The following is a 23,667-nucleotide window of genomic DNA, read 5'->3' on the forward strand; positions in this document are numbered from 1 at the left end:
GTGCAGCGAGTGGATTTCGTCACCGAGCGCGACGCCGCGCAGCTCATGCGGCCACGGGTCGGCGTGTGGCACGATGAACCGGCTCGGGACGCAGCTGTTGCCAAAGCACGCGCGGTAGACGACGAGGGCATCGATGCGCTCTTGCACGGTCAACCGCATGGTGTGTGTGAGTGGCAGTGCATCAAATGTCAGAGGTGTATTTCGGGTCACTCTGCAATCTTATATCTATCGAGGTATCGATTTTTACACCACTGCCACCAGCTCGACGTCTCGTCGGTGCGCCAACGACCACGTACGCGCTCGTCTGTATACCGCGAGACCAAGCGCATCGACTGCATCGGCGGCTGGGTCCTCGAAAAGTACAGCGTCACGCGGGAAGATCTCAAAGCGGTTACTGGCATGCGTCGAGCTTGATGACGAAGAGGCGTCAACGGGTCATTCCCATGGACTGCACTTGGTGGCGAACCCTAGTTGGCGGTGCGACGACGCGAGATCGGACGTCGGCGCGTTGGCCTAGACAAAAATCTGCTCACCGCAGCGCAGCGAAGGTCCAGCGTTGACTTTTCGGGGCCAACGCGCCATTGTCGCTTGCTTCAAGTCTTCGTGCGCGTCGTGAGTGGCGCAAAATATCCAATTGCAGAGGTATACACAAACCTCTCAAATGGAATACGTATCGGGGTATCAAGTCGAGGCAAAGTGGCACCGCGGTTTGCTTCCAGTGTACTAGTAAGCTGATTAGCGTCCAGTGTACCTTGCGATGGCCGGAAGAAAGATGCAAGGCGATACGCTGTCGGATCTACCCAGAGGTTGAACCGCTGGCGATAGCCCAAGGAGGTCGATGCACTGCGCATGCCGAAGAGCGGTAGGCCACCGGCGTGTGGAGCTTCCTGCATGTGCCGGCGACGACCATGTGGATGCTCCGGGTGCTTGGCTCGACGGTACTAGTTGCCCGCAAGCTGCGAATAACACTATTACACTACAGCCTCGGTCGCCCATTGTTCCTATGCGTTTCCAAGGATTGCACGTGTCCAGAATATAGTGTGCGAGAAAGACGCTCCTCAAAGACGCAATCGATGACCGCAGTTCCAAGCAGCGCGTGCTGCATGAGCTGCCTATCGTCCTGCAAGCATTAGCGTGTACACTACGAGACAGTCGACGCAGCAGCAGCTGATATCATCATCTCTTCTGCCTCCGTGAGTGATGTTGCTTCGTCGACGACGCTGGGCCAACACGACTGCGCGAAAGCGGCCCCTCTGCGATGGCCAAAGTAGTACGGCGTCTGTAGCAATGAATGGCGATCGTCCTGATCGAGAGTATTGGCTCGCATGTCGGCTAGCATCATTGTAGTGTCAACGGTGCCAACTTCAAGGTCGAAAGCGTCATCACACTATTTGCATGTGAGAGAAATTGGAAATACTGTGACCGTGCACGCACCGAGATCATTCTCACAAGCATGAACGTCGTGGCGACGTCCATCTCGGGGCGCAGCGTGCAGATGGTCGTGAGCGACGCGGACGACCAGGTCGTATGCGTCGAGCGCTCCTTCGCCGCCCTCGAAGGCCTCCATGCGAGCCTCGTCGCCGCCGCTTGCGATAGCATCCCGAGCTTCCCGCTCTTCCCGGGCGTGCCCACCGATGCTGCGCTCACGCACCTCTGCGCCGAGCTCAACGCCTACTTTGCACGTACGCGTCTGCGATAGCGCTTGGGGCCGACCATGCGCCTATGCTAGATGCTTCCGTGAAGGCGACCGCCGAGCTCCACGCGCTCCTGGCCGACGACCTCGGCAACAACACGGGGCACATGACCGCGATCGACTTTCTCCTGCAGCCCTTCGAGTACGAGAAGGTTCACTCGTCGTTTGCCGGAAGATGCGAAAGAAGTTCCTATGTAGGTGGTCATTCCGCGCGGCTCCAAGCACGACGTGCAGCTGCAAGTGACCAACAGCAGCCAAGTGCTCGTATGGAAGTTTGAGGTCGAGGACTTTGACATTGACTTCAACGCCGACTTTCACGTGCCCACGCCCATGTACACAGAGGTCTTCCACGCAACGACGCGGTATGTCGACGTTGCAAGGCGCCTTCTCGACGATGCCTGCTCGTAGCTACCAGACAACTGTCAAGCCCGTTGAAGGTACGACAACGACGACGGTCGCCGTTGCATGATGTCGGACCGTGACTAGGCATGTACCGCTGTCCAAAGCCTGGTGTGCTCACGCTCTCGTGGGACAATACCTACTCGCGCCTCCGCGGGTACAAGCGTGATGGCTTCGTTGGATGCTTGAGCCTTGCACGGTAGAAAGACGGTGCATTACGTCGCACACGTAGTCGAGAAGAGCTCGATGGAGTCGGCGCTTCTCGCCGCCGACGCCTTGACCCACGTACGCGCTCGATCTGGCATTTGCGAGGCTAAGAATTGCGTTCTAGGCGCTCGAGGCGGGACCGACGAGCAACTTTTTGCACAAGAAGGCGCTGCCAACGCCTACGCCCATGTCGTCGCCGGCACTCGCGTCGCTTCTACCGCGCTACGCCTTTAGCAACATGCCGTCACTGGACCTCAACGGGCACTGGCTCGTGTCCGGACTCGTCAACACCACCATGGCGACCGCCTCCAAGCTCTTTGGGTCGCGGCCTGCGCTGCTGCCAGCCGCTGCGCCGCCGACGCCCAAAGACGACGAGCCCAATTCGATCGGCAACAGCCTCATGGAGGAGCTCAACGGCCTCAACATGCAGCTCCTCCAGCGCGTGGTAGATGACTCTGCTCGTCCCAAACAACACCCCTGACAATATTCATCCCGTAGGAGTCACTCGAAGACGCACTCGCACGGCTCGCCGGTAAAAGTTGCGATAAGATCTCAGTGTCTTATGCGACGACGTGCTAGTGGAGCGCGACCAAGCGCTCTCCCGCGTGCAAATGGCTACGGCAAAACACGTACGACTCTCTCACTTGCGTACTTTCGATGCAGATGGATGCAGGAAACGGAGGCGGCCGCGTCGCAAGAGAAGGACGGCCGTCTCGAAGCTCTCCAGAGCGAGATCGACGTACGTTTGAAGTCGAATTCACTATATCTTTACCGAGTGGGTGCGGCTAGCGCCTCCGGCGAGAGCGTCAGCAGTGGCCAGCGATCCAAGCCGAACGGGACGCGCTCCTGCTCGAGAAGCACCGCTGGGCGATGGTTCGATCCTCGTCGACCGCGCGTTTTTATCGACTTGTACTAGATTGATGAGTTTGATACATACGTCGACCCGCAAGATGACACGGGCCGAGGCGATGCGTCGCCATCGTCGTCGCCAACGGCCAAGAAACTCTCGGACGACGCTCGGATGGCGCTCGAGAAGGAGCTCGGCCAGGCCGAAGTCGCACTCATTCGGCTCCGCGCGCAGCTCGGCTACTCGCTGCAGCAAGTCATTCCCAACACGCGCATTGAGCAGCTGGCCAAGGTGCATCGACATTGATTCGCGCAGTGCCTCAATATACAACGTAAGGACCTCGCCGTCGCCAAGACCGAGTACGACGCCGAGCTGGTTGAGCACCGCAACATGATCCAAGACCTCAACCAGCAGGTACGTACTTAGCTTGACCATGGAACGTCGTCAACCGCGCCAACAGATTCTCAAGTACCGCAGCCACAAGAAGGTGCTCGTGACCGAGCTCCGTAACGTCAAGCGTCAGACCGACGGTATTCCGTATGCACAATATTTTCTGCTGCATAACTCTGTGGGCAGGGCAAGTCGCCGTCGCGCTCGCCGAAGCACACGAAGCACGCATGGTCAACACGCGCCTCAAGCGGCAGAACGAACTGCTTCTGAGTCAAATGCGGTCCCTTGTCGACACTGCGTCGGCTCCGGCGCCGGTCGACGTACCCGCGCCGGTCGAAGTGCCCACGACGCTGACGGCCCAAGACCTAGCGATGCTCAACGGCGAGCCTTACACACCGGCGACAACAAAAGCTGCGACACTCCGCGCGGACCTGCGCCCTAACCCGTTCCGAGAAAAGCTCACGGCGTTCTTCACCGAGTACGACCAGTCGCAGCTGGAGCACGTGGAAGAGATGCTTGAGAGCTACCGCGGGGTCGAGGCCTCGCTGCTCGAGTCCCTCGAGCTCAAGTACCGCTTCCGAGAGCTCAACGCTGCGTACCAGGGCGAGCTCATGTAAACTGTCAACTTGATAGTGCTGGCCGATATCCGGATAAGTACACCATTTACGTTTTTCTAAATCGTGTAATTGGTGTGATTTCGTTTTTTCGGAAGATCGCAAAACGCCACACCATGGGAGCGGTGGCCAGCTGGTGCTGCGGCGTACCGGCGCCCGCGGATCCGACCTGTGAGAGCTTATTGCGCTACTCCAAGGCGACCAACGTATCGACGCTCGTCGAGATCGAGCGCGACGCCCTGCGCGACTTCCACACCAAGTTCCTCCTCGGGCGCAAGCTCGGCGCCGGGGCGTATGCCACCGTCTACGAGTGCGACGAGGTCGCCACCAAGAAGAAGTACGCATGCAAGGTGTATGCGCGCCATGGCTTGGACGCGGGCGCGCTCGAGTGCGCCTTGACCGAGCCGTACCTGCTCAAGCGCATGTACCACCCGGGCATTCTGCGCTGCCGCGGGTTTTACAAGGAGCCGACGACGTACGTGCTCGTTATGGAAGAGCTCACGGGCGGCGACATCTTTGCCAAGCTGCACGAAAGCAAGGAGAAGCTCATGGAGCGCGACATTTGCCGGCTCGTCAAGTTACTCCTCGAAGCGCTGGCCTACATGCATGCCCGTAACGTGGTCCACCGCGACCTCAAGGTACACGAGTAGTTCCGTCATGGCGGTCAAAAGATGCTTGCACTAGCTGGAGAACCTCATGCTCGAGTCAAATGGCGAGAACGCAGCGCTCAAGATTGTCGACTTTGGCTTTGCCGTGCAGCTGCCGACGAAGGACGCTGCTTTGACCGAGGTGCTGGGCACGCCCGGGTACATGGCGCCGGAAGTGATCTTGGGCCAGCCCTACAGCACGGTTGAGCACTCCTATTTTCGTTTCGATTGATGTACAACATTGTCTTCTAGCCCTCGGACGTCTGGAGCGCCGGCGTCATCGTTTACACGCTTCTCTGCGGGTACCCCCCGTTCCACCACGATGAAATCCAAGACGTCCAGAAGCTCTTTCGGTGCATTTGCTATGGCTATTTTTTCTTTGACGCGCCGTACTGGGACGACATCTCGACTGAAGCCCAGGTTCGTATCAATGTTTCAACTAGCTGCGTAGACTCTCGAGTAGGACCTGGTGCGACGCATGCTGCGCGTGACACCTGCCGACCGGTGCGACGCATCTTTCGCGACTAACGTTGAATCGAATGTCGGCCAGGGCCACGGCCGCCGCGCTGCTCGACCACCCGTGGTTCACGATGCACGCGACGCTGCCCGAGACCAAGTCGGAGCCGCTAGACGTGCTCCGGGCGCTCAAGCCGCTGCAGTCGTTCCAGCGCATCATGAAGACGCGGCTGTCGGCCAACCACGCGCGCGACCACGCGCACGCGATGGCGTCGCTGGTCGCCTCCAAGCTCTCGCAGGTCGAGGCGACGACGGCGCCGATTGCGATCGACCTCCGCCGCTCGACGCTGCTGCCGACGGCCCGCGGCGGCATGGCGCCGCCCACACCGTAATCGTAAACAGAGTTCGCCTTTGCATGTCACTTGTATCCGCGCCCGCGTTCTCCAGCCGATCGGCCAAGCACACACGATGTGTGTACTTTGGCAGGTGCTGCGTTGTCATATAGTTGTCGCCGTCGATCAAGGCGACCACCGCTCCCAGTTGTTCGTGTCAAGCAAAGCGCTTTCTCTCGTCTGTGCCCAAAACGAGCAAGTGCCCATCTTCAGTTGCTGATGTACTATGACGTAGTACCTGCGCGTGATCGTGAATTTTTGGGATATTTTTCATTTTTCGCCCATTCTTTCTACTAAGCTTACTATACTGGCCAAGTGTTGCCAGGTCGCACAGTTGATCCTGAAAATGAATTGGCCAAGACTTGGCACCAAGGTAGAGGGCGCTCCGGAGAGCGGAGAAAGCGAGGTCGCGTCGACGTTCGAGACGTATAGCGGTAGAAAGACGCGATGCACGATCCCAACTAAGATCGTAGTGCCATCTTAGAGGCACCACGCGAGGACGTCAACGCCACGTGCCGACACCATCGCGTTTGAAATGAAATCGCTCAAAGTTGGCACAGCGATAGAAGACGCTTTGAAAAGCAGAGCAGTCCACGCTACGTTCCCGCTGCAGTCGCACGGCGCGTGCAATGCTGAATGTAAGATTTAAAAGCGCTCTTTAAACGTTAAGAAGCAAAACTGCCCAATGACTCATCACTTCGATCACTTGGACAAGCGATGACCGCCCCATCCACTGGATCACACTCTGGTCTGAATCACTTTCTGGTCGGGATCACAAGCCTCACTCAGTTTAGTCCAGAACCTTCGTGTAAAGTCATTGAACGGGGCGCTTTCGAGCTCACAAAGCTCGATCGCTGGTCCTTCCACCATCCCTTCTGCAGTCTTGCGTGAGTCGATGCAGCGTGTATCGCACTTCCCTTGGGCGACTCAGCTCCAGCGCCTGTCCATGCACAAGTGGACCAAACCGACTGTGGTCGGATCTTGAAGGAATCTCGCGTTATGATTGGCTACTTTGGACCAATGGCATCGCGCCACTCCGCCTGTCCGAAAAGACACTCCTCGCAATCAACGATGCGCAGCGCGGGGTTCGTGGCGACGGCCGCCATCGCGCTCGGGTCGTTGGCGCTCATCGGACCCGTCGCCGTGCGCTGGCAGATCCCGGCGCAGTGTCTCGAGCACCAAGAGACTCGACCACTCGACGACGCGTTGACCTCGTACTTTGGCGTCGACGGCCTTGATAACGCCCTTTGCATCATCGGCCACTTCTTCCAACAGAGTCAAGCGCTGCCGTCCGAGCCGATCGCCGACATCATCAACGCGCTGCTCGTCAACTGCGTGGCCGCCATGGCGCTCTTCATGGGTATCGAGTCCACGCGCCAGGGACCGCGTGGGCCGGTCGCGTGGCCAGTCGTCATTGGCACGGCGTACCAATGGGGCGGCATCTTCTTTGCGGCGTCGGTGCTCTGGCTTCCGGCCTTCTTTGCAGCGTACCCAGAGCCGCTGGCGACCACGCGCGCGATCCCTCTTCGCGACACGACGCTTGGCTCGGGTGCGCTGCTCTGGTTCATCGGTCTCGGCACATTCGCCTTTGCCGTCGTCTTCCATGCCATGCACTATGCTCATGGCAGCGTCTTTGCGCACGCCTTCATCGTATTTCAGTTTTGGCCGTCGCTCTTCCCGCTGCTCTACCCGGCAGTGCGCTGGTTGGCGCCGCACCCGAAGGTCGTCGCCGAGGCGGCGGCCGCCTCGACGACTGCGAGCTTCCTGTACCGCGCCTTTGCAGCGGCGTTGACGCTACAGCACTGGACCTCACTGGCTATCGTTCTCGCTCACTCGGACGCTATGGACCTCGTGCACGGACTCGCGAACTTTGTGTGCACATACCCGCCGGACGCGAACCTGATCCCGTCGTGGTTTCTCGTGGTCGACGGCGTCTCTGTCTTTGCCACGATGACGCTTCTCGTCGTCGCCGAGGCGCGCAACGGCGCGCGGACGTTCGCGCACTTGGTGCTCGCGAGTATCGTGCTCGGAGCGGGCGCCGCCTTTAGCCTCTTGTGTGCGACGCGCGAAGATGCCATTCGGTCGACGCACTTTGGCAAGAGCAAGCAGCAGTAGGTAGCGTACTAGTTTAAACCAACAAAACACCAGGTTTTATTGACAATAGTGTAGTTTTGTCAAGGCGCCTTGTGCTCCCGCATTCACCTACTTCGAGTTGCGGGTCCTAATGTACAGAATATCTAGCCCAGCTGCTGAGACGAGACGATCACTAACCCACCGCACTAATAACTGCTAGCTCCCATAACGGACGTGTAACCACTGGAAGGATGCCGTCGAGGAGCCGCGACGAGCCGCCGGCGTTCGACGCTGGCGACGACCTCGACCTCTACGACGCGTCAAACCCGTTTGAAGACGAGCCACCTGTCAAGACCAGTGACAACCAGCTAAAAAGCCCCAAAAAACAAAGTGCCAAGGACAAAGCGTTTGACTTTGAGCAGTGGGTCGCTCGGAAGGACAAGTACGAGCGCGTGCTCCAAGCCCTCCATGCGCTCTCGACCGACCGCGCCGCGTCGGAGGCGCCGTGGTTTGACGTCGCCGTGGCGTTGGCAGCCACCGACTGCCTCCTCAAGGTCGGCCGCACCGACGCGTGCGACTGTGACGGTGTCTGCCACGAGCCAGCACACGCCGTGTCGCGTCAGCGCACTCGGTGCCAGTGCCCCGCGCCCAAGTGCTCGATCTGCAACCGCTGCGTCGGCACGACGGTCGGCGTCATCTCGGACAGGATGACCGACGTGCTGACGCCTTACCGAAGCAGCAGCGACGAAAGTACGATGGACATTGCGACGCGCGTGAGCAGCATGGGCGAAGGCCGGCTGCTCAACAGCCTCAAGATCTCGGGGCTCGCTCTGCGCATGGCCTCGACCGTGCAGAGTCAGTGCAGCGTGCTCCTCGGTCCCGACGGCGCCAAGCTGCAGCGGCCGTGCGCCTGCCCACTGCGGTCGCTCGGCGACCACTGGGTGCGCTGGACCAAAGCCAATCACTCGTTCGAGAAGGTCCGGCTCACGGAAGCCCAAGCCAAGAAGTTTGGTGGCGCAACACGGCAGCTCATGGAGCTCGTCGAAGGCGAGAACGTCTACCTCCTCACCATCAAGTGGCGCGTCGCGGCCAAGCCGCAGAAAGGCGACACCGCCAAAATTGCAGCTCGGCGCTGCCTCTCGGCCGACGAGAAGAAGCTCAACGCGGTGCGCTTCTCGCTCTTTCTCGCTGTGCAGTTATAGAAAAGAGGACTAGATCTTTGTGTCGCTCTGCAAGAAGTTCTGGGTCAAGGCGCAGCACCGCGTGGTCGAGATCCTTCAGGACAAGATGAATTCGCTCCTGGGAAAGCAAGCTGCGACGACGCTTTTGCCGGGCCAAACGCACAAGTCACGCGCCGAGATGGAAGTGCAGATCCTCAAGCTGCATGGCGTTCAGAAAATGCTCTCGTGGGTCGAAGCCGACGCCGATGCCATCAAGGACAAAGAAGACGAAGTCGAGAAGGAGAAGGCCGAGGAAGGCGCGCTCGCCCACAACGTCTGCCGTCGCTGTATCGAATCTCATTTCTCATATTGGGCCTAGGCGTGGCTCAAGCGCAAGGACCGGCTGCGCATCAAGCTCCCGACAGCATCGAGTATCGAGCCGTCGCTTCAGAAGAGCAGCTGGAAACCACCGCGCTTTGACTTTTCGACCAACGGCCTCGTCCGGCCCAAGAAGGTCGACATTCCATCGTGCACGATCGACATGATGAAGCGCAGTGGCCTCAAGTACGTGCATGCGATGAGCGAGGGCTTCCAGGGCCGCGGTGGCGACCTTGACAAGTGCCGCGAAGTGCTCCTCAAGCGAGGCCACGTCATCAAGGCCAACTTTGCCAAGGACCCGGACAGCGCCTTCTCGGAAGACCGGTACCACTTCGAGAAGCAAAACGCGCCAAAGGCCAAGGAGAACCCTCGGTCGGGCATGTCCAAGGAGGCGTTTGCGGCCTGGAGCGCGCACAAGGCGCTCAAGGACAAGGCGCTCGCGTTCCTCGACGCAACACCCAAGCCCAAAGACGTATCCGAGAACGCGTCGGCGCACTGGGAAGAGGCCGGGCGAGCGTTGAAGGCGGTGGACCGTGGCTTGCTGCTGTCGTGGATGGCGTGGTCGGACGGCTTTATGAGCCAAGGCCGCTGCCGCGTGCTCTGGGAGAGCTTCCCGCCGATCGCATGCGACGTCCACGCGACCTCGTCGGCGCTCCGCGATGTCTTTCTCAAGCTGCTGCACCGGAAGGACGTCGACTACAAAGGGGCGTTTCTTGCGTTTGCCGACAAGCAGCACAAGAAGGCTGTCGCGGACGGCAACGCGGACGACGACATGAAGGACGAGGACAAGCTCGCCACGTACGCCACCATGAAGCCGCTTGAATTTCACAAGTTCCTCAAGTCGCTCGGCATCGCGTTCACGCCGGACGAACGCACTCGCATCGTCGAGTTCTTCGACTCGAACGGCGACGGCGCGATCACAATCAAGGAGTTCCTTGCTGTCACAGGCGACCGCCGCCCCGCCCAGTGCCACGGCGACACGGAGATTGCGCTCAAAGACGTGTGCATGTGGGAGACGGTCTGCCACGAGTGCGGCATGCTCAACGCGTTCCAGGTCTCGTCGTCCGAGCGCGGCCGCGTCCGCACCGAGCTGCCCGCGCACGTCAAGCGACGCCAGCTCGCCCGGTTTGGCTGCAAACCCGTTTTGCCGCTGCGCGAGGTCAAGGAGGCGGCGCCGTATGCATGCGACGCCGCGGGCTGGAGCGATCAAAAAGCCGCGGGCGGTGTCGCCGTCCTCGATCGGCTCTCGATCGAACACCGCGAGCGCCGGGCGCTGCAAAAGCTGGTCACGGACGGCGCGCCGCCCGAGCTCCCGGTGCTCTTCCGCGACGACGACGAGGCACTGGACCCGACGACAATGATACTACTGCGGTGGCACCCGCCGCCGGTCCGCGGCAACAACGGCCCGGCGTTCTACATCCTCGAGACATCCGGGGCCGAAGGCAGCGCGAGCTTCAAGCAAAACGTCTTCACCGAGCTCGTACGGGACCCGAAGGACTTTAGCGATAACCAGGGCGAACCGCGGTACCACTACGTTGTCACAAATTTGCTGCCCAACACCAAGTACGCGATGCGGCTCCGCGCGCTCAACGCCTTTGGTGCCGGGCCGTATGCCTTTGGGTAAGCGATGTCGAGGGGTAGGGTCCTCACGTCGACACTAGGTACTTTACGACGGTGCCGCGTGTGCCACCGGCGCCGATGGCCGTCAAGGTGACTCCGACGACGATCCACCTCTCGTGGAACTCGTCGGCGTGGTACGACGCACAGCTCAAGGAGCTCCGAGCGGTGTTTGATGAAGCTGACGTCGACGGCAACGGCGAGATCTCGCGCGACGAGTTTATGGAGGAAATCGAAAAGCGCAAGCCGCGGTTGCTCGAGTTTCTTCAGAAGACGTCCGCGCCGACGTCGACCGAGGCCCCGGGCGTGCCGCTCAGCGTCTTTGACGCGATCGAGACGAACGACAGCAACACGCTCAGCTGGACCGAGTTTGTTGCGATGTTCAACGGCCACCTCGACGACCTCCACCTCTTTGACGACGACGCCAAGTCGGTGGCGTCATCCAAAGTGTCGCGCAAGGCCAAGCCAACCGTCTCGAGCGGCTGTCGCTACGTCCTCAAGCAGTGCGTGCACGAGGCCGACGGACAGTACGAAGAGATCTACCGCGGCAGCAAGCCGTCGTTCTTCGTGCACGGCCTCACCCCCGGAACTGCGTACCAATTCCGCGTGCAAGCCATCAACGCCGACGACCAAGCCTCGCTGCACAGCGCCCCGACGATCGTCAACACGCTCTTGCCAACGCCGGCGGCGCCGACAACGACCGATGTCGGGGTGACGGACGCCGTCGTGAGCTGGACGCCGGGTGACGCGACCGCCGGTGACAAGCGCAGCATCGCACTCAAAGGCAAAACCAACGTCCTCGACGACTCTGTGCACAAGCTTCTCAAAGAGTGGGCGAAAGAGACACCGGTGGACCACCCGGCCATCGACTTTGCGGGCAAGTTCCAGCGCTACGACCGTGACGGCAGCGGGTACTTGGAGCTGCCCGAGTTCAAGACGCTGCTCTCGGAGCTCGGCGTCACGCCGTCCGAGGAGCGGCTCGCCGCCTACATGGAGACGTTTGACACCAACAACGACGGCAAGATTTCGTTTGAAGAGTTCAAGGACTGGTGGACCAAGCCCGATGTCCAATATGTCCTCAAGCGCTCAGACGCCGGGCGCAGTGAGATGACCGCCGTGGTCTACCGCGGCACCGACAAAAGCTACCACGTGCGCGGGTTGGCGCCGAACGCCACGTACCTCTTCCGCCTCCGGCACGTCTCTTCCCATGCGTCGAGCAGTCTCAGCAGCGCGCTGTCGGTCTGTACGCTGCCAGAGGCGCCGTCGGCCGCCGGTGTCGTCGACGTCCTCGCGACCAAGGCGCGCGTCGTGTGGTACCCGAGTGCCACGGGCGCGGCGCGGTACCTTCTCGAAGCCAAGTTTATCGAGTGCCTCACCGACACCAAGGTCGCCAAGCCCTCGGGCGACTGGACGCCAATGTACGAAGGACCCGAGACCTCGACGACCCTCCTGGACCTGGTTCCCAACAGCGTCTACCGACTGCGCGTGCGCGCCGGCAACGCATCGCGGGCGTGGAGCAGCTACGGGCGCGTCACGCAGCTCTGCACGCTCCTCAAGGACCCGTCGCTGCGCCCGAGCAACGCGGTCGAGCGCTTCACCGTCGAGGTCGCGGGACCCGGGCGGCTCGTGCCCCACGACACGATCCTCTTTACCGAGCGGCTCGTTTTGCTCGAGGACGGGACGGCGGTCGAAGAGGACAAGCGCCGCGGCAAGTCGGGCAGGAGCGTCAAAGAGCCGCTCGAGTGCGTTGGCGAGCGCACGTTGGCGGCGCGTGTGACCGGTGTGGCGGAGGACGTGGCCCGGCGCTGCGTCCTGACCTTGGACGTGGTCTGGTGCACGGTGCAGGTCTACGAGAGCGGCAAGAAGGAAGGCGCAATGAAGCAAGTTGCACTCGCGTCAACGCTGCAAACGGACGCCAAGCTCTCGCGGTTCGAAAAGTCGATCCTCAAGTACGAGGCCTTCCGCCTCCCGTGGCTCGACGAGGGCGCCCGCTGTGCCAGCGCATGGGTCGCCACGACAGGCTTTCTCGACGAGGCGACGTAGGATAATGGAAGCATGTTGACGCATATGGCTATCGCTACATGGGGCGGCGCAGCGCGTCGGCGTTGACGCGGTCGACGAGGACGCGGAGGTTGGTGTGGAAGAGGCTGCAGCGGATCGGCATCTCGAGCTCGTAGAAGGGGTTCTTGAGCACGTAGTCGGCGTAGATCTCGTAGATGCTGCGTAAGATGGCCTCGAGCTCGAGCGCGCCCATGCTCGGGAGGGCGGTCACGAAAAACTTGGTGCCCGTCAGCGCCTGGAAGCACTGCAGCCGGAACGCGTCGGTCTCCATGGACACGATGCCCTTGGAGAGGAGCGGCGCCGCGAGGCCGGCGATGGCGTGGATGCTGTGGAAGGTCGAGCCTAGGCGCAGGTGGTCGTTCGCGTTGAGCTTGGGCGCCTCCGCCGAGAGGTCCTCGTGGTAGATGAGCCCGCCGGCCTTGTTGATCACGTACAGCGAAAGCAGCATCTCGGGTTCTGACGTTTTTCACACGTGAAAAACACCATTTGCCACGAATTCGCCTAAAAAGTACCTACTGTACGTGGCACGCGCACCGCGCGACTCGGGATTCCTGAACCTGCGACGCCCGAGCACTTGAGCAGCGAGTGGGCGGTACCTCTCGCGCAGGCTCGGCACGTCGCTTGCGGCTTCGCGACGCTCGCGAGACGCGTCGATCGGCGAGGAGACGCGAACGGTCAACCGTTCGTTCGCAGCGGTTTGGTCGATGCACAAACCCGAGAGAGATATATCAAAGAACTTATATTGTTGGGGCGACAGATCGATTCGAGGATATTGATTCTTCGAACAAGTGGCCTTTCGGGTGGGAGGTTTTGGATATTGTGGCGGGAGATGCAGCGCTTCACGAGCAAGCGGCGCAACCTCAACGTCGACGCGACGCTCGCGGCCGCGACGCTCGGCGAGTCGCCGCTCTCTTCACCGCTGCGAAAAGAGCAGCACCGACCTTCCGCGCACACGCCGCTCTCGCCCAACGGTCTCTTGTCGCCGCGCAACCTGCCGGCGAGCTTAGACCGCGTCCCGAGCGAGTATGCGTCCAAAGCGACCTCGAGCCACGCAGGCGGCCACGGCTTTCTCGTCTACGGCGCGATCGTGTCGTGCTTGAGCATGGACCGCGGCGGCTTCCTCGCCGGCGACGGTCTCATCACGTCCGAGGTGCGACTCGAGGGTCTCGTGCAGAGCTTAAAAGCCACGGTCGAGCTCGTTGACGCGCAGCTCACCGACCCGGGGGGTCAACGGGACGTCTATGTTGTCGCGTGCCACACCAAGGACTGCCTCTTTGAAGTACGTCAGTTGCCCGCTCGAATGGTTTGAAGACGGCGCGTAGGTGCTGCCCAAGATGGCGTACGAAGCCACCGCGGCGTTCGAGGAAGCCAAGGCATCCGAGGATGCGAGCACGACGTCGACCGGGTTCTCGGACGCCTTCTCCGATCTCAAGTTCAAGAGCGAGTCGGAGCTCCGGCTCAACGCCAACGTCTACGACAAGCTGCACGGAACGCGCGTCAAGTACGGCCAGGTACGCTCGCTTCCATAGCATCGGCTCAGCTCAAAGACCAGACGGTGCAACTGCGGCACATCAAGACGGGCAAGTACATAACCATGCAGCCAACAAGGGACAAGGAGACCCTCGAGGTACCTGCTCTCTGCAGACAAACCGTGTTGTATCCCGTGGAATTAGGTGGTCTTGTCGGACGGCGCGGCGGCGTGCCATCTCACATTGCTACCGCGCTTCAAGCTTCGAAAGACTGGCGAGTCTGTCCAGCTCATGGACCAAGTACGATATTCGCTTCTGGTCCTGGACGGAACCAGATGTGGTGCGTTGACTAGATTGTGCTTGCGGCGATGCACAAGGCGCAGCGATTCTCGATGCATGTTTCGACCCGCAGCGCCATTGACGGCGCGTCGACGCTCGTGCACGCGTCCGTGTCGCACTCGTCCCAGTGGCGCCTATCGCCCTACGACCACTCGGAGAAGGACGTCTCGAGCGCAACGACGTACCAGCCCGACACGAGCCGCGGACTTCGATCCGGGCTGTGCATTCGACTGCTGCACTTGGAAACGAGCGCGTGGCTGGGCTGCGGCGGTGGCGCCGTGCACCTTCGAGCCGAGTCGAGTGCCACATCCGACGCGTCCGACACCAACTCGCCCCTCGTACTGCATGTCCTTATATGCTACGTCAGCTCAAATGCCTCCTAGTTGTCACCCGAAACGCTGTGGGAAGTCGAAAAGAGCTGCTTCCTCGACGGTGGCCTCTTGCACTGGACCGACAGCGTGTGCCTTCGTCACGTCCTTACCGGCCAGTACTTGCACGTGGAGAACACGGAGGCAGGGCTCCGAGTGGCCACGAACCCGGTGCCGCAGTCGTCGTACATTCTACGCCCCACGACGCTGGTTAACCCGCGGTACGATGTCGTTGTCAACTACATTGTCCCTACGCCGTATATGGCGTAGGTACCCCATTGGTCACAAGAGCGCGGTGCTGCTCCAGCACGCGCAGACGCTCACCTACCTGCACACGCGAAGCAGCGCCCATCTGCACGTCTCGTCGCCTCTCGTGACACTCTTGACGCCGCAAGACGAAGACGCGTTCAAGATCGTGTCTGTCTCGTCCACGGAGCTCCACGATACGCTGCGGCTGCTCGCCTACCGTACGCTCTGCGAGAGCTTCATCGCGAGCTTTGCCAGCGCGTCGGGCGGGGACCCGCGCTTGGACGACGTCGAGCGCGTTCTGAGCCAGCTCAACACGTTTACGTTTCTCGACACGCAGACGCCCGACCACGTACTATGGCTGCGGCAGACGCTCCTGCACCGGCACCAGTTTGTGCCGCTGCTCACGCGGATGCTCGAGGCGCCGTTCGCAGCGTACGGCGGTCCGTTCTCAATCGACTACGTCTGCGGGTTCCAGCCCACCGACGAGCCGAGCGACGGCCTCGAAGCTCTGCCCAACACCAACGGCTTTCGGTCGCCTGGGGGCGGGCGCTCAAGCTCTGGTGTCGCGCCGCCACCCCCGCCCGTCGATATGAGGCTGTTGCCTCTGTTTCAATGGCCGCCGACTGCGATGCGGCAGCTGCACCACGTGCTCTGCGCGATCAACATCCTCTTGTTTCGCATGTTCTACAGCAGCAAAACGTCCGACACGTCGGCGTGCCGGCATGCCATGCCCGTCCTGCTCGCGCTCCTCGGACATGGGTTCAAGGCGTCGGTGCCGCTCTCATATTTGATCCAAGAGAAGTTCCACCTCTCCGAGTCGTTTGCGTCCTTCTCCGCGATCGTCCGCAACTTCTTTGATCTGATTCGGCGCCACGGCAAGGCGATGCGGTACCTGCAGTTCCTTGTCGTGCTCTGCTCGGCCAACGGCCACGCAGTCCCCAAGGTCCAGGAAAAAATCTGCGAGCTGCTCTTCAACCCGAGCCACGGCTACTCGGACGCCGTCCTCGTGCACACGCGCCCGACGCCATCGGGCCTCGAGCTCTGCGTCGACGCGAGCGCGGACCAGTGGGTCTCGCTCAGCACGTTCTTTGACGACTACTATAGCCACAAGTCGCATGCGACGCTCGCCCCGTACTTTTACGGCCTCCTGCAGCTTTACTGCGCGCTCTGTATGGACCGCAACTACACGTGCATTCGGTGCTTGGCCGGCAGCTTTCCGCGCGCGAGTCTCTTGGCGTGCGTGCAAGACGCTGCGCTCTCGCGGTCGATCCGCGCGGTGCTTCTGAACCTCCTCGTCGCGCTGCACCTGGACTGCGAGCCGCAGACGCCGCTGCCGAGCCCCAACTACACGCGTATCTGGAAAGAGGTGTTGTTGCACCAAGACAAGCTCCCGGTCGCGCGAGATGGCATGTACTCTGCCGACGACTGGGCCTTCTTTGGGCAGCTCCAGTCGCTCGCGATGACGTACTTTCGCAAGCAAAATGGACTCGTCATCATCACCGAGGCGGCACAGAACGACCTGACGTTAGCGTTTGTCCGGCTGTGTAAAAAAATGGTGGCGTTCGGGCTCTTTCGGTCGATCGCTGAACTCGGCGCGCTTGTGCTGGAGCTGGTCAAGCTCCTCGACAGCCGCACCGACTACTGGTACCGGCCGTCGACCAAGTCGCATCGGGAGTTGGTCGACCCCACCGAGGTGATCGTGTCGCCCACCTTCTTCCACCGGTCGTCCGAGTCGACGCGCTTTGACCTCCAGGCGCAGAACGCCATCATCCAGCAAACCGAGGGCGGCCAAGCCATTCGGCGGGCGTCGCTCGAGCCCGCGCGTCTCGCAACAAAGAAGTCCCTCGAGTACACTGCGTCTATATCGCATGCGGTGCGACTCATGGGTGCTGTAGGCCAGCGTCCCCGCGCCGGCGTCGACGGTCGACCAACGCGCCCAAGCTCAAGGCGCCCGTGGAGCCTCCGATGAAGACCAAGTTCCAAATGACCGACCTCACGCAAGTGCTCATGGAGATCAAGGACGACATTTGCGCGACACTGCTGCTTGTTGACGCGCTCCGCCTCGACGCGCAGATCTCGACGGTGCTCGTGACGCTGGCGACCGAGCCGCCGTTCCACGCCCCCCGGTGGCGCCGAAGCGCGTCCAAGCCCCTCTCGACGCTGGCGCGCTCGATGTTTGAGACACCGAACCTTCGCTGCCGCTACAGCCTCTCGGAGCTCGCGCACCGACCGATCGACACGATCTTGCTGCAAGCGCTAATGTACGAGCACCCGCCGCTGGTGTCCAAGGCGCTCGAGCTGCTCATGCAGCAGTTCAACCAGCACGAGCAGGTGACGAAAGCACTCGCCAACGTCCTCCTCCTCGTCAACGACGCGACCGTCGGCATCTACAGCCAGCTCCAAGCCGACGTGCAGCGATTGTGCCATTTCGCCGAGACGACCGAAGTCTGGATGAACCTCACGTCAACCGACGATTTCAATGTGGCGACCTCGGTCACGGGCCTTCTCACCTCCTTTACGGCGCTTCTGCAGTCGTCTGGGATCGTGCCCGAGATCCGGGAGCGCCGCCACAGCCTCACCATTGGGCCGCCAAAGCCGGCGACGCATTCAGCGAGTGCGCATCAAGTCGAAGTCCGGCGCCTTCTCCGTAATCTCAACGCCATGCAGACGATCTTCGACATGCTGCGGGACGGCAACCACTTTTTCAAGAGCCATTTTCCGTCCGTTCTAGGGGATGCAAGCCGAGCGACAAGTCCGACGGCGCACGCGACGTCGAGCTTTAGCCGCCCGCAGCAGCAGGCCGCGCTGCGTCCCGTCTTTGTCGAAGCGCTGCGCTTCTTCTACGCGTTTGGCGCGGCCAACAGCATGAATGTATCGCTGCTCGCCGAGCACACGCTGGCGCTTCTAGACCTCGTCGAGGAACTCGAAGAGGCGCAAGACGTACTGACGCTCATCTACGGCAGCAGCGAACCCCTCTGCAAAACAGTTCCCGTCAAAGTCCTCCAGCACTTTCTCGATCTCTGGCGCGTCGAGCTCGAGGTGCACCAGCAGCCCAAAGGGCGGTACGTTCACGCCCTCGAAGCGCTCGTCCGCGTCGGGGACGCGCCCGTGCCCGAGAACCAGCTCGTCGTTCTTCTCGAGCTTGTCAAGCCCGAGGTCGGGTACCTCCAGCTACTTAGCGCCTCGCCCGCCGGGTTTCTCACTCTCCTCGCCGAGACCAAGGTCGAGCCGAGCACGGAGCGAGACGCGGTCGTGACCTACCACCTCGACGTGCTGCACTTGCTCGCGTCCTGTGCTTTGGGAAATGACGCACGGCTCAAAGACCTCTGCGCGTCGATCCTGTCGCTCGACTCGCTTCTGAGCCTTCTGCACGTGGCGGCGTCGACCTGCGTCGGCAGTCTCCACGAGCATCCGTGGCTCGGCAATGTCGCCATGGCGCTTGCTCGGTTTCTGAAGGAAGTCTACTTGACCTCGGAGGCGCCACCGTGGTCGCAGCAGCCGCAAGCCACCCACGATCAGATCGTAACGACGCTCGACACGCTGTTCGTCGAATGTATTGCGCAGTCTCTAGTCGATTGATGGACTTAATTTCGACTGACTAGACACGTTTGCGCACCTCTGCTGCCTCCAGCAGAGGGACGCCGCCGCGCTGACACCGCCGCAGGCACATGTCGTGTACGACGGCGGGCGTATCTGGGTCGACGTGGCGTCGGCGTCTTACAAGAAGCTGGCGACTGACGATCCGCCGTACGAGTCGCACCTTCTCACGTTGCTGCTGCCGGCGCTGCAAGCGTGCGTAGTCGAGCTCTCGGCTCCTGCGTCCGTGCTCATCTCCCTCTACGAGACGCTGTTCTCGCTGCTCTCGACAGCCGTGACGGCCACGACGTTTGCGCAGCTCTCTCCGTCCGACCAAGACGCTCTCCTCGCCGCCGCACGGGTCCTCGACAAGCTTGCGTCGGCCCAGAACGACCCGAGCGCCCTTGAAAACCTCGCGTACGAAGCGTCGGCGCGCCCCAAGCGGCCGTACTTGGGCCAGAACCGCGTACTGCGCTCGATTGTGCTTGGCGAAGCAAGCGCCAGAGAGACCCTTCGGGCGCTCTACGACCAGCTGCAGCACCCAGACGCAGCGATGGCCTCACCGCCGAGAACGTCGCTGACAGCGCGGCCCAAAGACGCGCTGCACGTCTCGCGCTCGTCGCCCACCAAAGGGCTTGGACCGCTGCGACAGGCCACGACGCCGTTGTCACCACCGTCGCCGGTGAAATCGCCGGCGCCACATTCGCGCTGGCAATCGTCGCTCGCGCGGTGTCGGCAGTTTTTGTCGCTGTCACCTCTGGACGCCGGGTGCGCCACGGCTTGCAAAAAGAGAGGTTGTCATGATTGCTGAGTAGGTGGGACGGCGCCAAGCATGGCGGGATGGTACCGGTGGTCGCAAGTGAAGACGGTACGGTCCTCGACACGTTTCTAGCGCTCGTCAAAGCGGACCCCGAGACCCAAGTCGCACGGTCGGCAGAGCTGCACGCGATGATGCAGCGCATCTTGCACTTGGAGGACGCTCTTCGCGACGAAGCCGAGTCGATTTCGGATGTCCCCAAGTCGTCCTTGACCTTTGATGACGTCATCCTCAAGCTCATCGAGCACTTCAAGGTACACTCGTACTCGACGGCGACGACGCAAACCGAGTGTGTAGCTGCTCAAGCACGCCAAGTATGCCAAGATGAGCGTCGCTCTTCTCGACATCTTTTGGTATAGTCCCACACACAGACTGACTATAGACAAAACTGGTATGATAGTCAAATGATCAAGTCGCTCGAGCCGTCGCGACGCCATGCGATGCAGCAGAAGCTCGACAAGCTCGGCCTCACCGTGCTCGTGGTCAACATCATTAGCTCGACGACCGACAGAGTTGTCTTTGACCGCAGCATCGCCCTCGGCATCGCCCTACTCGACGGCATGAACGCCAAAGTACGTCGCCTCCTACGCTGATCCATGCAGCTAAACTGGACCAACTAGGTCCAAGAGAATTTTTACGCAACGTGGACCGAGTCCAAAACGACCAAGTTCTTTGAGCGTCTCAAGCATCGAATGGACAGCGTGCGTCGACTCTCGTTGCCTCGTGCAAGAAGTGATGCGGGCGTAGGCGACGGACGAGGTCAAGACCGTCGCACAAGTGCCCGCGCTCGATGAGCTGCCCCGGCCCCACTCGATGGTCCTCCGGCTCTCGCACCAGGCGCGCAGCGGACGTCTCGAGCCGGCCGACGACGCACCGTATGCGAGTATCGTAGCGATCTTTCGGTTCCTCCAGCTGCTCTGCGAGGGCCATTACCTCCATACGCAGCAGTATTTGCTCGCGCAAGGGAGCACTGTGAGCAGCATCAACCTCGTCGAAGCCACCACGTCGTTTCTTCTCGAGATCTACCCGAGCCTCAACAGCGCCAACGTGCTGTTGTTCAAGCAGCTCTTTGACACCATCACCGAGTTTTGCCAGGTATGTACTGCATTTTAGATGACGTTGCGACCACGCGGGGTAGGGTCCGTGTCATGAAGCACAGGAGTGCGTCGCCAACTACAAGTTTATTTCGGTTGTCAACGAACTGCTGGTCGTGACGTCGCTTCCCGAGAGCGACGCGCGTCTGCACATGCGGCAGCTCAAAGGCGCGATCGTGGTCTGCCTCCTGAGTCTCATTGAAGGTCGGACCGATGACATTATCCACGACCGGCTTGTCACCGAACTCAACTTTGACACGATCAAGGACAACGTGGTCGATGTCCACCGCTATTTTCAAGAGACGTACCACGTACGTCTTTGGCGTGGCTCGTCAGTATGGACAAGTCGTCTTCTAGGGTGTCTACGACGGCAACACGGCGTGCAGCACGGACGCATTTCTGGCATTGGGCTTCAACGTGCACATTCTGATCCAGCACCTCATGGAATACCAGCCGTCGCTCGGCAACACGCTCTTCCCCAAGCAGTCGGCGTCGCACTTGACGCAGGTCGAGCGGAGCTTTAGCCTCCTCACGTACGAGGCGTTCACGCGCTGGCTGAAAGCGACCGCGAACGCAGAGTTCGGATCGGGCTTGCAGCAAAAAGACGCGGCTTACGCAGTGGCGTACGCCTTCTTTGACGCCAAGTGCGCGCGCGTCGAGCTCGTGTGGCACCTTCGCGGCGTGCCGCATTTGGTGCAGATCTATTTTCCCATCCACCCGATCTGCTGCTGCGTCACGCAGCGTTCGAAAGACCGGCTCAAAACCCACATGCCATTGGATCCAAGCTCCAAGCTCAGCGCGTTTTTCGCCCACACGTCCAATTTACTGCACGAGATGGAGTACCAGAGCCAACTGCAGCAGCAGTTTCTGCTCGCGTGGCTGCTGCGCCAGACGCACCGCCTCCAAGTGCTCTCGTTCGTACTCGCCCTCCTCATCAACCTCCTTGTCGTCACGACCTTGCGCGCTGACGCCAACACGTCGCAGCCGTACTCGGCCTGGCAGCGCGGCGCGACCACGGACGGACCTGGCATTGACGCGCTATTGACGGTCCTGGGGTCGATCCAAGTCGCGCTTTGCACCACCGTCTTTGTGCTCTACGCGGTGCACACGGTGCCGCTGCTCATCACGGAAGGCTGGCACGCCGAGAAACGCAAGCTCAAGAACACCATCGGTGGCACATCGACGCCGCACGCCCGCAGCGACGTCGACGCCGCCGAGTCGCTCCAGGACGTGGAGGACCTCCTGCGGCTTTTGGGCGACCGTGACGAAGACGTACGTGGCTATCTATTTTGGAGTTTTTTCAATGACTGGGGCTAGGTCCTGCGCACCAAGCAAGACCGGGTTCGCAACGTCGTCGTCTCAGTCCGGTTCCTTCTGCGGGACCCGCGGCTGGTGTACTATGGTCTTTTGGTCATGATCCCGGTGCTGGGCACCTATGTTCACGTGCAATTCTTCGCCTTTCACGTCCTCGACATTATCAACCGGTCCCAGGTACGAACTACAAAATTGTTTAAATTTCAGAAAAATCACAAAAATCATGAAAACTCAATCTAGGAGCTCAAAAACGTCCTCAAAGCCGTGGTGCTGCCGGGCAAGTCGCTTCTCCTCATCTTTGCCTTGTACTTGCTCCTCGTCTACATCTTTGCGACAATTGGGTTTTTCTACTTTCGGCCCGATTATACGCCAGAGACCATCGCCAACCCGAATGCACCGCAGCGCTGCAGCACGCTCTTCCTCTGCTTTCTCTCGTCCTTCGACTTGGCCTTCAAAAGCAACGGCGGCCTCGGCGGTTTCCTCCTGCCCCGGGCCCTCGGCACCGACCCGCTTGCGACGGGCCGTTTTGTGTACGCCGCTCTAACCTTTCGTAGTGTCTCAGCGGTCTACACTAGGTTTGACAATGCGTACAACATCATCCTCATGGTCATTTTGCTCAACATAACCTTTGGCATCATCATCGACACGTTCGCGACGATCCGCACGTCGCACAAGGAGCGCGCCGAGGAGCTCCGGGACCGGTGCTTCATCTGCTCGATTGACGGCTACACGTTCGACCGGCTCACGAAGCGCGGGTTCGAGTACCACACGCGCCTCGAGCACAACATGTGGCATTATTTGTATCTCTTCGTGCACATCAACAAGAAGGACTACACCGAGTACAACGGCATCGAGCTCTACCTGGCCATGAAGATGGCCAAGAACGACGTGTCGTTCTTCCCCAACCACCGGGCGATGGCCCTTGAGAAGGCCGACCCGACGCTCCAGCTCGTGCCCGACGACGATGCTTCAGACACGAATAAGAAGCCAATGACGACGCCCGTGACGCTGAGCGACGCCAAGCGTGCGAGCACAGACCGCAAGCTCGAAGTCCTCGCCAAGAAGGAGGATCCGGCCACAGCGCGTCTCGAGAAGCACCTCGACGCGCTCTTTGAGCAGCACGAATCGCTGCGGGAACGGCAGAAGAGCATCGAAGACGTCCAGCGCCAAGTGCTTGCGACGCAGCAAGCGATTCTTGCGCTCCTCAACCAGAATACTGCTTCGCCAGTCAAGCTCCAGCGCAAGTCCGAGCACTTTTTCCCAGAGTAAAATATCCTCTCTGACGACAAAAAGATTGATTGCAAGCGACAATAAACATCTATCTATCTATCTATCTATCTACCTGGATTGGCAACTTGCACATTGAAAACTTGTTGGCTGTGTGCAGTGTGTTGCATTGAGTTCCACAAAGCTGTTTTAAACGTCGTATAAGACACTGTTTAAAACGTCGTATAAGACACTGTTTAAAACGCATAGCACCATTCCCACTTTCTGCTTGCAGTTTGAG

At 60.6% G+C, this 23,667-nt stretch overlaps 6 protein-coding genes across 6 annotated transcripts; 5 read left to right on the forward strand and 1 right to left on the reverse strand.

Annotated features, from left to right (window-relative positions):
- Positions 1-1,417: 1,417 nt before the first annotated feature.
- SDRG_16417 (hypothetical protein) lies at positions 1,418-4,238 on the forward strand. Its single transcript, XM_008622626.1, has 15 exons — positions 1,418-1,682; positions 1,730-1,845; positions 1,892-2,055; positions 2,102-2,130; positions 2,180-2,249; positions 2,296-2,377; positions 2,424-2,744; positions 2,798-2,831; positions 2,879-2,928; positions 2,973-3,038; positions 3,089-3,172; positions 3,216-3,437; positions 3,483-3,560; positions 3,607-3,676; positions 3,723-4,238. The coding sequence occupies exons 1-15, from the start codon at positions 1,454-1,456 to the stop codon at positions 4,151-4,153; spliced, it is 2,046 nt and encodes a 681-aa protein (XP_008620848.1). The 5' UTR covers positions 1,418-1,453; the 3' UTR covers positions 4,154-4,238.
- Positions 4,239-4,249: 11 nt separating this feature from the next.
- Positions 4,250-5,674, forward strand: SDRG_16418 (CAMK/CAMK1 protein kinase). Its single transcript, XM_008622627.1, has 5 exons — positions 4,250-4,788; positions 4,835-4,999; positions 5,050-5,217; positions 5,261-5,301; positions 5,348-5,674. Exons 1-5 carry the CDS (start codon positions 4,267-4,269, stop codon positions 5,643-5,645), a joined length of 1,194 nt encoding a protein of 397 aa, XP_008620849.1. The 5' UTR covers positions 4,250-4,266; the 3' UTR covers positions 5,646-5,674.
- Positions 5,675-6,700: 1,026 nt separating this feature from the next.
- Positions 6,701-7,808, forward strand: SDRG_16419 (hypothetical protein). The gene has a single exon (XM_008622628.1). The coding sequence runs from the start codon at positions 6,717-6,719 to the stop codon at positions 7,758-7,760; it is 1,044 nt and encodes a 347-aa protein (XP_008620850.1). The 5' UTR covers positions 6,701-6,716; the 3' UTR covers positions 7,761-7,808.
- A 139-nt stretch (positions 7,809-7,947) lies between these two features.
- Positions 7,948-12,941, forward strand: SDRG_16420 (hypothetical protein). Its single transcript, XM_008622629.1, has 4 exons — positions 7,948-8,884; positions 8,934-9,212; positions 9,258-10,876; positions 10,918-12,941. Exons 1-4 carry the CDS (start codon positions 7,970-7,972, stop codon positions 12,914-12,916), a joined length of 4,812 nt encoding a protein of 1,603 aa, XP_008620851.1. The 5' UTR covers positions 7,948-7,969; the 3' UTR covers positions 12,917-12,941.
- Positions 12,942-12,950: 9 nt separating this feature from the next.
- On the reverse strand, positions 12,951-13,382 carry SDRG_16421 (hypothetical protein; the record flags this gene model as incomplete). The annotated part of the gene is made up of 1 exon (XM_008622630.1): positions 12,951-13,382. One exon carries the CDS (start codon positions 13,380-13,382, stop codon positions 12,951-12,953), a length of 432 nt encoding a protein of 143 aa, XP_008620852.1.
- A 331-nt stretch (positions 13,383-13,713) lies between these two features.
- SDRG_16422 (hypothetical protein) lies at positions 13,714-23,485 on the forward strand. The gene is made up of 20 exons (XM_008622631.1): positions 13,714-14,213; positions 14,257-14,445; positions 14,475-14,561; positions 14,608-14,703; positions 14,757-15,080; positions 15,126-15,331; positions 15,381-17,207; positions 17,255-18,912; positions 18,962-19,703; positions 19,751-20,006; positions 20,050-20,105; positions 20,153-20,324; positions 20,373-20,453; positions 20,500-20,847; positions 20,891-21,157; positions 21,204-21,353; positions 21,444-22,118; positions 22,164-22,337; positions 22,401-22,690; positions 22,736-23,485. The coding sequence occupies exons 1-20, from the start codon at positions 13,764-13,766 to the stop codon at positions 23,427-23,429; spliced, it is 8,742 nt and encodes a 2,913-aa protein (XP_008620853.1). The 5' UTR covers positions 13,714-13,763; the 3' UTR covers positions 23,430-23,485.
- Positions 23,486-23,667: the final 182 nt, after the last annotated feature.

The sequence above is a fragment of the Saprolegnia diclina genome (assembly GCF_000281045.1).
Source record: "Saprolegnia diclina VS20 unplaced genomic scaffold supercont1.127, whole genome shotgun sequence".
Classification (NCBI taxonomy): domain Eukaryota; phylum Oomycota; class Saprolegniomycetes; order Saprolegniales; family Saprolegniaceae; genus Saprolegnia; species Saprolegnia diclina.

Bases quoted from the DNA above. Each gene is read 5' to 3' on its own strand.
- SDRG_16417 (XM_008622626.1), top strand. From the start codon at position 1,454: ATGAACGTCGTGGCGACGTCCATCTCGGGGCGCAGCGTGCAGATGGTC. The intron at 2,745-2,797 runs GTAGATGACTCT...TTCATCCCGTAG, and splicing joins TGCAGCTCCTCCAGCGCGTG to GAGTCACTCGAAGACGCACT. The intron at 3,438-3,482 runs GTGCATCGACAT...ATACAACGTAAG, and splicing joins GCATTGAGCAGCTGGCCAAG to GACCTCGCCGTCGCCAAGAC.
- SDRG_16418 (XM_008622627.1), top strand. From the start codon at position 4,267: ATGGGAGCGGTGGCCAGCTGGTGCTGCGGCGTACCGGCGCCCGCGGAT. The intron at 4,789-4,834 runs GTACACGAGTAG...TGCTTGCACTAG, and splicing joins TGGTCCACCGCGACCTCAAG to CTGGAGAACCTCATGCTCGA. The intron at 5,218-5,260 runs GTTCGTATCAAT...ACTCTCGAGTAG, and splicing joins ACATCTCGACTGAAGCCCAG to GACCTGGTGCGACGCATGCT.
- SDRG_16419 (XM_008622628.1), top strand. From the start codon at position 6,717: ATGCGCAGCGCGGGGTTCGTGGCGACGGCCGCCATCGCGCTCGGGTCG.
- SDRG_16420 (XM_008622629.1), top strand. From the start codon at position 7,970: ATGCCGTCGAGGAGCCGCGACGAGCCGCCGGCGTTCGACGCTGGCGAC. The intron at 9,213-9,257 runs GTCTGCCGTCGC...TATTGGGCCTAG, and splicing joins AAGGCGCGCTCGCCCACAAC to GCGTGGCTCAAGCGCAAGGA. The intron at 10,877-10,917 runs GTAAGCGATGTC...CGTCGACACTAG, and splicing joins GCCGGGCCGTATGCCTTTGG to GTACTTTACGACGGTGCCGC.
- SDRG_16422 (XM_008622631.1), top strand. From the start codon at position 13,764: ATGCAGCGCTTCACGAGCAAGCGGCGCAACCTCAACGTCGACGCGACG. The intron at 14,562-14,607 runs GTACCTGCTCTC...CCGTGGAATTAG, and splicing joins GGGACAAGGAGACCCTCGAG to GTGGTCTTGTCGGACGGCGC. The intron at 22,119-22,163 runs GTACGTGGCTAT...GACTGGGGCTAG, and splicing joins TGGGCGACCGTGACGAAGAC to GTCCTGCGCACCAAGCAAGA.